This window comes from Triticum aestivum, chromosome 1D (genome assembly GCF_018294505.1).
Source record: "Triticum aestivum cultivar Chinese Spring chromosome 1D, IWGSC CS RefSeq v2.1, whole genome shotgun sequence".
NCBI lineage: Eukaryota > Viridiplantae > Streptophyta > Magnoliopsida > Poales > Poaceae > Triticum > Triticum aestivum.
This window is the reverse complement of record NC_057796.1, coordinates 84,327,389-84,340,480: the sequence shown is the minus strand read 5'-3', so window position 1 is coordinate 84,340,480 and position 13,092 is coordinate 84,327,389. Positions and strand designations below refer to the sequence as shown.

General features: G+C 46.4%; 1 protein-coding gene across 5 annotated transcripts; it reads right to left on the bottom strand.

Moving 5' to 3' along the window:
* Nucleotides 1–1,582: 1,582 nt before the first annotated feature.
* LOC123180477 (F-box protein At5g07610) lies at nucleotides 1,583–11,187 on the bottom strand. 5 transcript variants are annotated; one of them, XM_044592537.1, is made up of 5 exons: nucleotides 10,939–11,144; nucleotides 8,951–10,764; nucleotides 6,863–6,976; nucleotides 5,115–5,316; nucleotides 1,583–3,070 (listed from the first exon to the last, which is right to left on the bottom strand). In XM_044592537.1, exons 4-5 carry the CDS (start codon nucleotides 5,136–5,138, stop codon nucleotides 1,961–1,963), a joined length of 1,134 nt encoding a protein of 377 aa, XP_044448472.1. In that variant the 5' UTR covers nucleotides 5,139–5,316; nucleotides 6,863–6,976; nucleotides 8,951–10,764; nucleotides 10,939–11,144; the 3' UTR covers nucleotides 1,583–1,960. The 5 variants fall into 5 exon arrangements, with proteins under 5 accessions (XP_044448472.1, XP_044448473.1, XP_044448470.1 ...); XM_044592538.1 differs by lacking the exons at nucleotides 5,115–5,316; nucleotides 6,863–6,976; XM_044592535.1 differs by lacking the exons at nucleotides 8,951–10,764; nucleotides 10,939–11,144 and having other exon boundaries at nucleotides 1,583–2,743; nucleotides 2,870–3,070; nucleotides 4,614–8,880.
* Between the last annotated feature and the right edge of the window lie 1,905 nt (nucleotides 11,188–13,092).

The following is a 13,092-nucleotide window of genomic DNA, read 5'->3' as shown; positions in this document are numbered from 1 at the left end:
AGGCTTGCGGCGGCGGAACTCTTGATCTACGTTATATTCTGGAAGTTTGGGGATAAATAAGAGGTGTTGGCGTCGGGAACAAGTCAGGGGGGTCCACGAGGCAGCCACGAGGTAGGGGGCGCGCCCTCCATCATCGTGGTGGCCTCGGGACTCTTCTGGCCCATCTCCGATGCTCCGTGGGCTTCTTCTGGTCCAAAAACAATATCCGTGAATTTTCAGGTCAATTGGACTCCGTTTGGTATTCCTTTTCTGCGATACTCAAAAATAAGGAAAAAATAAAAACTGACACTAGGCTCTAGGTTAATAGGTTAGTCCCAAAAATCATGTTACGTTTTGTCCACAAGCGAATGTTCGTGTTCTCTAAGGCCTTCCCCCCCCCCCCCCCCCCCCCCCCCCCCAACCACCCCATGAGTGGGGACGGGTATAGTCCTCAAAAAGAGGTCGCTAGTTTGCCGTTTCAAAAAGAAAAGGTAGCTACTCCCTCTGTTTCATTGTGTAAGATGCTTTGACACAAGAGAGTGGTAGTTGACTGTTCACCGTAATCATGCACAACTGACCAGGTTGTTGGCTATTAACTTTTACAAAAAAGTTCACGAAGTGTTAAAAAAATCTTAAATTCAAAAAATAGTTAGAAAAATAACAAAACCATCACTTTATTTATTTATTTTGCCTAGGTTGTCCATTGCATTTCTCAAGGCTTACAAGGCAAATGGCTCTGGTTATTTTGTTTTCCTAGAATGCTTTGGCTTAGTAAAGCAAAACGCCCATGCTCTTTAATTCCTTATTAGGAGATGTCAAAATAGTTTCATCTCTGTTTTGATGTTTGTTAACTGGATCAATACTACTCTGTTATTTCTCTGCCTAAGATATAAGTTTCCTCTTAATTATGGACAATATTAGAGGGTTTCCATGTTGTAACCCTCATTGGTTTCTGATTGGAAGGAACTGGGAGTTCGGGATGCAACGGCGTTTTGGGCTTGAAAACAAGAAAGAGACACCTTGGTGACTATAGTTCTTGGCTTATTTTCTCTGTCAGTGACCATCCTCTAGATAGTCTCTCAGGCTCACGCTTATATACAGGTAAAGAAAACTGTCGCTGGAACCAACACTGACAATCGCAATGCTAGATGCCCAGGAACTGGTCGTCATACAGTTTGTGTTTTACGTTCTAGTGGATGCTGCCAAATGGCAGTGACACATGGAAGGAGTGTTTAGGTTTATGAGGGGAAAATGCACTGATTAAAACCTTTGGTAATTATATTTCACCGAGGAAAAATGTCATCTTGGACAAACAGTTATAATCTCGGACAATATGTAAACAATTCAATTTGCATATTTAGGAACTCACTGCACAATTTTGGAACAAGATGAGAAAAATCTGTAAACTAACATCACAGTAAACAAAATCGCAAGATGCTCAAAAATAGATTTACTCTGACAGCATAGTCAGAATTCAAGTAGGAGAATGGTCACACAGAGCTCAGTCGAAACAAGAACTAAAAATACACTGGAGGGTCATGTTATTCTCCTCCCCTCAAAAAATCCTCTTCCCCTAATGAAGTGAAATAAAATGGAAGAATAATAAACGTACAAGAGATAGGCATCTCCAGTCTTTAACATGTGCATATATAAGAACAAGGCGATATCAATATTCCGAACTGATGGATAACAAGTTGTCCATAAAAGATAAATGTACTTGCAACAAGAGATAAGCATCTCCAGTCTTAAACGAAAAATAAAGAGGTGAAAGTCCAACCAATTTCAAACATAGATAATATACCCTCACAGTTACCCCACACCCAGAGCTAACAGGTGACCATAATGATTAGCACTAGATGCAGCCGATACATCAAATACCTAGACTCATTCATACAAGTAAGCATTAGCCACTGGAAGCTGTTGCTAGGTGTTGCATATTCTCCATGGCTAAATTTATGAAGACAATATAGTTCCAGCAAGGTCAGTGACCATCTGACGGCCATTCCGCAAAACATGGAACATAAGGTACAGCACCATTGAATGTTTGGTAAGTGCCAATAACATGCACTTTCTTGCTGTCCATATCATATGAGATAGCCTTCCCCCTCCGGTCAGCAAGGAAAATCAAATCACAATCTGGATGAATTGCTAAGGGCTCCACATATTTGCAACAATTCCTTCCAAACAGTTCTGAAATGTTAACAGTATACTTCAAGGCCCACTTTGCACCACCATAATCCTCAAGAGCCCAAACTGAAAGTTGGCAAACATCAATATTATCATTTATAGACCAAGCATACAATCGTCCCTGAGACTGTCCAATGAACGGATAATCAGAGCTGTCTCGCATGTTGCCTGGAATATCAATTTGCCCCCAAACCTTCCCCTCTGTGTCTACTGTGACTATTGAATATTCAGTGGTCATCAAATGCAAAGTACCATTCAGGAAGACAGGAAGACCAACAGGAGCCTCATCAGTCCAACCAGTCTCCACCGTAGTCCATCGTCCAGTGTCTGATGAGTAGATTGCCACTTCTGTGAAATCCCAAGTGTGTGTGAGTACCACGAAACGGGAGGGGACAGCTGGATCGAAACACAAATATTCTTCGACTTCTTCTTCGTCTTCGTCTTGCAATTGTATAGGATTAGGAGGCAGCTCGGCCCACTTCTTGGTCGCAGGATTGCACACGACAAGATTGTACTCAAATTCCTCAACATAACGTGATTCCCAGTATTTGCAGAGAACAAGGCCACCGCAGCACTGCTGGGGGATGAGAAGTGTAAAGCTCTCACGCAAGAAAGAGAGAGAAGGGTCGACCAGGGGCTGGCCTCTTCCAGACAAGTTAATGAAACAGGGGCCGATGCCATAGTTGCGGAGGAAGAAATCTACCATGGTCTTGGGTGACCTCTTGCGGATGTCGGGGTCAGAGCAGAGGGCAAGCCACGGCTTGGACACACACTTGAAGCAGCACAGTGACTTGTAGGGCACCCGGGACAGGATCTCGACAAGGGGGCCCTCAGGAAGGCTCCCAGCAGGGTGTTTCTCGTGCTCCTGCTCCTGCTCGTGCTTCTTCTTCTTCTTCTTCTTCTTCTACAAATAATAGAGAAGGACGTTTACATTCCTGATTCCCTTTACAGAAAAAGGCTTTCGCCCTGCTTTATATATATAGCAACAACCAACATACCAATCGATACAAACCACAACACAACATACCCACACCCACACTCACCCAAGGCCAGATACATAGGTGCCAAAGACCTTCAACAACAACACCCCACACAACTCGAAGTAGACTACAGATCGACAGTGCGCATCACTAAGGAGCCGCCGGAGTCCTTCCCGGAGAAACCTTAAAGAGGTGAAGTTGAATGTCGACGAACCGTGAGCTCCAAGACGGTGCCCACCGAAGCGCCGCCACCACCCAATCCAGTGATCCAGATTTTCATCCGGAGCACGACGAAGGGAAAGGAGTAACCACAAGGGAGACTTCAGGAAGATGACGACGTCCATGTGTGCCGCCTCCATCGGCCTAGCCAAAGCCAGACATGGTTTTCACCCTGGCAAGCATACTCCACCTACACCGCCACAGAACGTCAAAACACCAACCACCACGCCGCCCACGCGGCCATGGACGCTAGTCGCCTGCACCTAAGCCGCGAGCTCAGCCCACCAGCACCGCAGCTCCCACCACCCGGGCCGCCGCCCGGGGAACAAGACACCCCATAGGCCCTCCATGGCTGTGAACAATGACAATGTGCCGATTGGCAATCTCCGACCGCCGACAAAGCCGCCAGCGACTAGAACAACCAGATCTATCAGGGAGCCACCAGATCGAAGAAGAGGTGAAGCGGGAGCGGACCATGTCGATGACCGGCACCCCTGTCGGTGACGGGTGGCCCGACCGCATCGGCGCCACCCACCACTCCCACCACCTCTCCCAGACGTCACCCTCCTACGACACCCAACCTCGACTCCCGGCCTAGATCTGCATCTGGCAGGGACCGGCCACACGCCCAGCGACGTGAGGTGCCCGAACCGCCACACCCTGTTGCCGCAAGAGGACCCAGGGACCTCCACAAGAGTAGCTCGCCAACGGCCAGATGCCGGAGCATGTCCTGCAGCCGCCGCGAACCGACCCGCACCACCACCATGGACTGCCACCACGTCATTGCAGCCTACACCCACGCAGTTGCCAACATGGCTGCTGCCAACACCCCGCGCCGCACACCGACGCCTAGGGGCCAGATCCGAGAGGATCTGACCGGAGACCACGAAGGCGCCCACCCCCCGATCTGGAACCACCCGGCCCCCGCTGGGCCCTGCGCGACACCAGCACAGCCGCACCACCAACCCTCCCACAGCGCCCCTGCAGCTCCGCCGCATCCACCCACCACCACACCACCGCCTCACTCCGCCGTGACCTACATCCGAGGGATGTGCCCCCGCGCCCTTGGGTGCCCGCACCACCCAATCAGCCGACAGGGCTTCACCCGGCGGCTTCCTCGAGCGGCGACAAAAGGGGAGGATAGGAGGTATGGCGATCCTGCCGGATTTGGGGCTCCGTCCGAGTCGCCTGAGCGGGTTCCCTTTCATGAATCAAAGATTGGAACAAGAAATAGGCGGTAGAGCAAACCTCAGAAGCTACCAGAACAATGAGGGGAGGCGGCGGCATAGGATAGGACGGAGCGCCCTCGTCACGGCGACCGGTCGCCAATGGATGGTCCTGCTCCGTGCAGCCATGCTCACCTCCTCCTCCTCCTGGCGGCATCGACTCCTTGGCTTGGGGATCAGTGTCCCGAACTCTAGGGTTTGCAGTGGCGGAGACAGGGGGACCAGCAGGGGCCCTGGCCCCCCCCCCCCCTAAGATTGTTGTATTAAGCCTAATATGCATGCTAATAGATGTACAATGGTTGCAAAAATGATGTATTCTTATGAGCTGGCCCTCCCTTGCAGGGATTTACTACACTTGGCCCTCCTCATACTATATTCCTGGCTCCGCCACTGAGGGTTTGGGAAGGGGAAAAGTGCGTGAAATTCTTGCTTATAGAAATAAATGTAGGGAAAAATAAATTACTTTCCTCCAATTTGTTGCGAGTTAGATTGTATGACGGTCAAATAGAAGAGAAAGAATTACCATAGTTCTTTTCCCAGATTTCATTGTACTTATAACATACTCTTTTCAGTTGACTGATAATGCTTCCGCTTTTTCCAAAAAGGAGAAAGTTAAAAAAAGTAGGAATTGATTACGACTGATAAGCAATGATGATGATTGATTAGCATTACAGCTACATGTTTTGAATCCAGGCCTTGGACAACAATTTGGTCCATTGCAATTCCTGAAAAACGACACGATCATTAATATTTTTGTGAACACTTGTATTTACAAACCATGCTTACTCATAAGAATGTGATACGGGTGGCTGAATAAAGGGAAATGGATAGAAGCTAAGTAAATTCTACTCCCTCCGTTTCTAAATATAAGACCTTTTAGAGATTTCAATACGGACGTATACAGACATATTTTAGAGTATAGATTCACTCGTTTTGCTCCGTATGTAGTTCATGTTGAAATCTCTAAAAGGTCTTATAATTATGAACGGAGGGAGTATATCTGGTAGGAACCGGATCCCTACCAGGGCATGGTCTCAGGTTGTAGGGTGGAAGGAGGGATGGCGTTGAGAAAGGCGTGGCCGCCGGCGCTGGGGCGCCGTCATTGCGTGCGCGCGCGCGAGAGAGAGAGAGCGCAGGGGTTAGGTCTCCCGGCTCCCAAAACGGGTCCTTACACGAGTTTATATAATCCTGCTAATAAGATAATTGGGCTAAGCCCCTAATAACAATAAGATAAACTGGGCCACAACTAACTGGGCTAAGCCCCTAATATGCCGGTCATAACAATATCAGTATCAATATATGTTGTTATCCTATGCAAATTCTCCCTAGTACATGCCCACAGTTATTATAAACAAACAATGTGCTAAACACACTTAAATATATAAATATTTGTAGAAAGGAAACTCATGTTAGTTTAAGCAGCCCATAGTCAGGGTAGAAATGTCTGATGTAAACTAAATGAGTAGGTATGCTTATACAATGGAAAATTTAAATAGAAAAAATTGCATACTGATAATACAAAAGAATCACATTTGCTGTAACAAACCTTATTAAGCCAACATAAAATACACTTAAGAAATCTAGACAACTAAAAATCTTTATATACCATAAAATGGACCATATGGTGGTAAAACATAAATCTACATACCAGCAACATTGGTTGGCAAACCCAACATCCTTCTTAATTGCAATATAAATCAAACAAAATGAACTTTATTCTGTCAATAGTGTCTGAGCCTAAAGAACAACAGTGCACTTCTGAGAACAAATACTATAATTTAGTAAAAAAATGTCAGAACGTACCAAATTATATAAATTTAGTAACTTTATTCTGGCATCACACACCAAATTATATCAATCTCCTTATTTTACATACGCCTCTTATTTTGTTGTAGATTAGTAGTCCAGATTAAATTCAAGCCGTTAAAACTTGCGTCCACCAGATAGATGGTTAGATCTTTTTCTTTTTATTCGATAACCATTAAATTTTCTAGGGAGTCTCTAAAAAAATAAATCATAGGGATGCAAACAGTGACGGGCCCAGAAACTTCTCGAAAGCTGAGGAAGAACACAAATTAAGGTGCCTAAGATGCTAGTTTTTTCATAAAAATCACCGTATTAATCAACTAACATAAGACATGAGAGATCCTAAATTAGTCCCTGGATACAAATAAAAAATATGATCATTCTACAATTTTTACAGCAAGGTATTAACTTTCATGAAATCCTATGAAAAGAAGAGGGTTAACTGGGAAAGAGGTAGACACTCACTAATACTGAAGCACATTCTCTGTCAAACAAAACACTTCAGCCATCTGAAATTAATATCCTTGAGGCATAACCGCAGGAACCAACAAATTTAGAAAATTTGAGCCCCATGGCCATCTGTATGCAAAGAGAGAGAATGTGAAATAAGTACTCCCTCCATCCCAAAATAAGTGTCTTAACTTCAGTGCAACTTTGTACTAAAGTTAGTACAAAATTGAGATGCTTATTTTGGGACGGAGGGAGTAAAATCTAGTGGTTAGTTACAACTTCACTAATTAGTCCCTTCACTTTCATTCTGATACCTTGTGAACCATTTTACGGAAATACATAGAAACAGATCAGGAATAGATAGTGAAAATGATAAGTCTCTTCACAGAAAAATTGAATTCATAGTAATTTTGACGATCGTCAGGGTGAACTTCTATATGAGAATAAAAGAGCTACAGCTGCACTACATTCGACACATAATGGATTTACTATTTGCCTAATTCTCAAGACAATATCATGGCCACAGTTCCATATTGGTCCAAAGTCCAAACTACCAATGCATATAAGTTGAGTTATTTTGCGGAAACTAATGCATGCACATGATTCTATTTAGCATTCAACATGCCGTGCAGGTAGGAACCCGATACAATTTTTCCACCTTAACAAAACAACCTGCAAGGTGATCAAAACTACCAATTTTCCACGTCTCTTGCTTTTTATGGGAGCACATATAACAATTTGATTACACCCTGACAGCTGCAGAACCAGGGAATAGGAAGCTAAAGGAGGCCGAGAGCGGCACCAAGGGAAATGTTTGAATAACAAGTGGGCCATCTGAGAGTGTCTTGTTCATTTGGGCTTTCAGCCATGTAAGTGTGAGGGCCTGGTGGGCTGAGTGTGTGAAAATGTACGAGCTATATATAAGCTAGACCGTTGGCTGGATTTGGCAGCGACTAAATGAAATAGCTCACATCACCTCCTACCTCCTATCTCTCTGGTTTCTTCTTCTTCCCCAAGTATCCCCTTCTCGATCCGAAATCTGAGCGAGAAATCCTCAGTAAGGATATGACAATGGTAGATGATAATTATGAGTATAATCCGTTGATTCCGTTCCACACTGAGCCAAATTACTACAGAAAACTGAAAATGTATGTTATGCCATTTAGCATATATGTACTCAAGACTTGCTACACTCGTATAGTATTACAAAATCTCCACATTCATCTAAATAGAAAATTCCAAAAAAAAAGGTGTTGGCCACAAATTTAATGGACTCTTATGATTATGAAATGACAACCAATGGACTCTCTTTATCTGATAATGTTTCTTCTAAAGAGATGTTAAGACAAATCAAGTCGTGCATGGCATATTGATCCAAGCCTAACAATCCATAGAGACAGATTCTTTTTCCCGAAACCAATCCATAGTAATGTTTTCCCGTATTGTTATCAATATTCAATAGAGCATTCACCTTCCTACCTGATATGCTACTTGGTTCAGAAAAAAAAATCATGAATCTTTTTTCACCCTAGAATAAAACAACCTCCCAGGTGATCAAAACTAACGAAATTTCCTTTATCTTGCATTTTACTGGAGTTTTATATGCCAACTGGATTGGATCCTTCCTAGCATGGTACGTGATAATTATGAGCTTAGGCTGTCCACAGTTGATTTTGTGCCAAATATAAGAGAACAAACATGGCATGTTTCATCACGATAAATACTACAGAAAATTGAAAAACAACCGTTTCTGCCATGTAGCATATCTGAACTCAAGTATGGTACCCTAGTGTAGTATTGCAAGAGAGAGAGAGAGAGAGAGAGAGAGAAAGAGAGAGAACACAACACAGACTCCCCTCCTCCTCCCGTGTCGTCCCCGCGGGCGACCGAGGGGAAACCCTAGGGCGCCGCCGGCCGGGGACCCCTCCCTCCATCTCCTCCCTCGCCGCTGCCCGTTCGCACCGTCGGGCGTAGCCCGTTTGGTGCTGGCGGTGGCGGGGATTCATCTCTCCTTGCTCGGGCGGGGGGGGGGGGGGGGGTGGCATGGCTACACGGTCCGGCGACGGGGCTGCTGGTTTGTGGTGGTGTCGTGGAGGGCCTTACCGTGGTCGACGCACTCATGGTGGCGGTGGATCTGACGTGGCGGAGGTGCAGGTGGTTGCGGGCGAGCTGGATTCCGGCCAGATCCGGCCGGATCTGTCGCTGGGGGCCCGGCCGGTGGCGCGGGACGAGGGAAGGGGCTCATCATGGTCGGGGCTCCGGGTGGGGGCGGCGGTGGTTGCCAGCCAGATCATGGTCCCGGCATGGATGTGGGCTGCCACGGCATGGTGGTGGCTCATGGCGGTGGTCTGGATCATTTCACGGCGGCGGCTGGTCATCTCCGGCGGCGGCCCGTCGGTAAGCGGCCTGGGTTGGCCTTCGATCTCTGTCCTCATCGTCCGGGCGCTACCTTCGTCGAAGGGTTGGCTCTTTCCAAGCTGCAGTCCATCGTTCGTCTCGCGCCCGGTGCTGCAGGACTGAGCTCATCTCGCACCCGGCAGCAGGACTGAGCTCGTCTTGCACCCGGTGCCGCAGGACGGGTCGATGGAGGCCATTTTGGCCGGCCTATTAGGTCTCGGAGTTGGGAGCCGCTCAAGTTGGTTGGGGTAGCGGCATGCCTCGGATGAGGTGGTGTCAAGGTCTTGGATGCCGGGGCGGTGGCCCTGGGGATGGTAGCGCGGTGCTCAGGGGTAGAGCCCATGGCTCGGTGCTGCCCGGTGACCATGGCCGTGTGGGTGGCGTGGTTGCGGGGGTGTGGCGTTCGATGGCGGTGACTGTTGGCGGGGTGAAAACCTGTTCTATCTTCGGACGGACCGGCGGCGGCGAAGCTCGTTCCCTTCTTGAAGGCGTCGTCGTGGCTCACATTGCCCATCGTGTCACTCCAGGGGAAACTCCGACCCTCGGGTCGGGCGGTGCCGACGCTCCAGTGTCGTATCCTTCCTGAAGGCGCCGCCTTGAAGCCCACGGTTCGTCGTATGTGGCTTCATCTCTTTGTGGTGGCGTGTTCACGGTCGAGAGCCCCGGCTGCTCTTGTAGTGCTCGGGGTGGTGTTGTTGCGCACAGCGCCTATGTATCCTGCCTTGGGTGTGTGCATGTGTTGTGATGGCATGTGTTTGTACCAGGTGTTGATGATCGTTGCTTTATATATAAAGCGGGGGCTAAAGCCTTTTATGGTAACACATCACAGCCCTGAATATAGAGATACAAATAGAAAGTTGGCACGTAAGAAAAGTATCAATAAGGTAGAAGAAACAGAGTGACATAATGATAGCTGTAATGTATCTATAAATTGATTTGGACTATAGTTCATCTAGAGGAGTCATACAGAAGAAGCAAGCCAAGACATACCGAAATTCCGGTAGCTCAGGATGGAAGATTTTTCTTTCGGAGCACTCCTGGACAGTTTTGACAGGTTAATTTCATATGGTTTTCGCATGTAAAAGTTCCAAGTAACTTGACTATTTAAGAAAAGACATGACCATGTGTTGTGTTCTCATATGGGACTGTATGTAGAAGTGGAACTGCTCACAAATAAGAACATGGGCACATGTGGATAGAGATGAATAAATCCTGTGATACAGGGGCATACATGATCAAGTAGAGTTAGCAACAGGTCGGTAGGTCGGTTCATATGTGTTGATGAGGGTCAATGAGTCCACAAATTCTACATGGAAAGATAATCTGGAGCAATGAGTCACAAAAGCACCCAGCCGTCAAGGTGCAGAAGAGGTGAACTTGCATCATACTGGAAAATTTTCTCACCAGAAACAGATATAATTTATCTTCTGCTGAGAATGAGAACAGAATGGGATCTATCCCTCGACGTGGCCACTGACGGAGGCTACAATTGATTCGGAAGCTGCGTTATTCCTAATCAACTGAAACAAACACAAATGCCCGAATTAATAGACCCCAGCCAGGATGAACAGGCAGAATTAATTAACCTAGCCAAGAGCAATTGCTGCTGGAGGTGCTGCTCCCGGAGTAAAGAGGACGACGGGAAGGCATCATGGGACGAAGCAGCTAAAGTGTGGGGAAACCGAAACGTATACCTCCACTGATCGCCGGCGGCGAGTGGCGCATTTCGGCGGATCAGCTTCATGGGACAGCCGCAGGCGCAGCGCCGCGTCGCGGAGCCTCTCGCGCCGTCGCGCGCTCGATGGGACCCTACGGCCGCGTCGCCCGCCCTTCGCCTCGCTGCACATGGCCTCGCCTCGTCCCCCCACCGTGCGACCGCGTCACGTCGCCTCGCCCGCCACCGTGCGACCGCATTGGAGTCGCCCGCCGTCTCGCTCTTATATTTTCGGAAATACTAAAGTCCGAACTTCAGATTTATTGGATTTATTTTATTTTTTGCGGGGAGATTTATTGGATTTCAGCCCGAACGTCTTCCGAACCACTTGATTTTTTGCACGAATCTTAAAGCGGCAAAAATAGCAACACACCGGTGCTTTTTTCCGTTCGTGAAAATTGCGAGCCGCCGCGAATGCCTTCACTCTCTTTCTCGATGCCCTTAGGGCATCTCCAGCGGCAACCCGCAAAAAAGTTGGGAAGATCACTTTGGATGGGCCGTGGCTCGCTCTCAGCATCCGCCACACGTCACGCTTTAAATGCTCCCTTTGAAAAAAAATGTACGTGTTTTGGCTTTTAGATGATTCTTTCCGGGGTTTTCCGGTTTCCCCCATGTTTTTCCTAAGATTTGAAAAACAAAAAATGAATAAAAACTAAGCTAAAAACGTGTTTTTTTTCTTACGTGAGAGACACGGTCGTGCCTCTCGCAAAAGGAAAACACGTTTTTTTTCCTTCCGTGAGAGGCGCGGATTCACCTCTTGAATGCACGGACTTGCTTTTGTGTGTGCCTCTTCAAAAAGGGAAAAAACGTGTTTTCTTTTTTTCTTTCACAAGAGGTACGGATTTGCTTTCGTGAGAGGCACGGTGGTGCTCCTCAGAAAGGGGGAAAGTGTGTTTCTTCTCTTCCGCGAGAGGTATGGATTTGCTTCACATGGAGGCACGGAGTTTGCTTCGCAAGACGTACGACCGTGCCTCTCCGAAAAGGAAAAAAATTGTGTTTTTTTTCTACTAGAGGCACGAATTTGCTTTTTGTAGAGGCACAGATTTGCTTTCGCGAGGGGCACGGTCATGCCTCTCGGAAAGGAAAAAAATGTGCTTTTGGCTGGATTTTTTCATAAAAAAGTTTGTCAAAATCTATAAACATGGATGTAGTTTTAAAGATCTCGATATGATGAATCCAAAGATGAAACGGTTCAAGATTTGAACACGAGTTTTGAGAGATAAAACATTTTAAATAAAGGAATCTAAAAAAACTCGTAGGTTGCGACAAGTGGCGCAAATAACGGTTACATCGCCAGTAAGGAGAAGGAACAATAACGGTTACATCAATTCACATACATTCTGGGTGCCCAATATAGATAGCTCATGGTCTAGCATAAGAAGAAGGAACTCAAAGACTGCCTCTCCCGCATGGTCGATTGCACAAGCTTTCTTAATGGCCTCGTGCAAACCCAATCTTTCCCAAACCTCGTTGGCCTTTTGACATAAAAATAACTTATGTTTTGTATCTTCAAGCCTGTTAGAACATGATGGGCATATATATGGGCGAAACTTTCGTATGTCTATTTGTAAGTGTAACACGACACGACATGGAAGGGTTCCGTGTAAAGTATGCCAAAAAAAGTCTTCATCTTTGCTGGACAAGATAACTTCCAAATCTTACTTCAGATAGTATTGACATTTGTTCTACCCATGCCATTTCTGTGTTGCAATTTTCTCCCATATTGTTTGTTCCATTCGTCCAAATAAACCGAGCGAACTGTGAAACATCCGTTCTTTGTAAAACTCCAAGCAATGAAGTCCGACATGTTATGCATAGGGAGGGGGATGGCAAGCACCCTTTGAGCATCGATTGGCCACAAAGTTTGTCTCACTAAGTCTTCATCCCATAAATTGGTGATTGGATCGATAAGATCAACGACTTTTGATATAAGTTGCCCTCTTCTAGGGGTAATAATTTTCCTATTTGCCCCGTGTGGGATCCAAGCATATTTTCAAATATCAATATTTTGTTCATTTTCAACTCTCCGAATATATCCATATCTTAGAGAATCCACTCCCGCCATAATGCTTTGCCAAGTAAAGGAAGACCCTTTTTTTTGACTCGCATTCATTAAGTCACCATCCAGGAAATA

Excerpts from the sequence above, each read along its gene's own strand:
- LOC123180477 (XM_044592533.1), bottom strand. The coding sequence starts at position 4,871 with ATGCATATTAGGCTTAATACAACAATCTTAGGGGGGGGGGGGGCCAGG. Across the intron at positions 3,071-4,625 it reads CGCCTCCCCTCATTGTTCTG|AAGAAGAAGAAGAAGAAGAA; the intron begins GTAGCTTCTGAG and ends TATTATTTGTAG.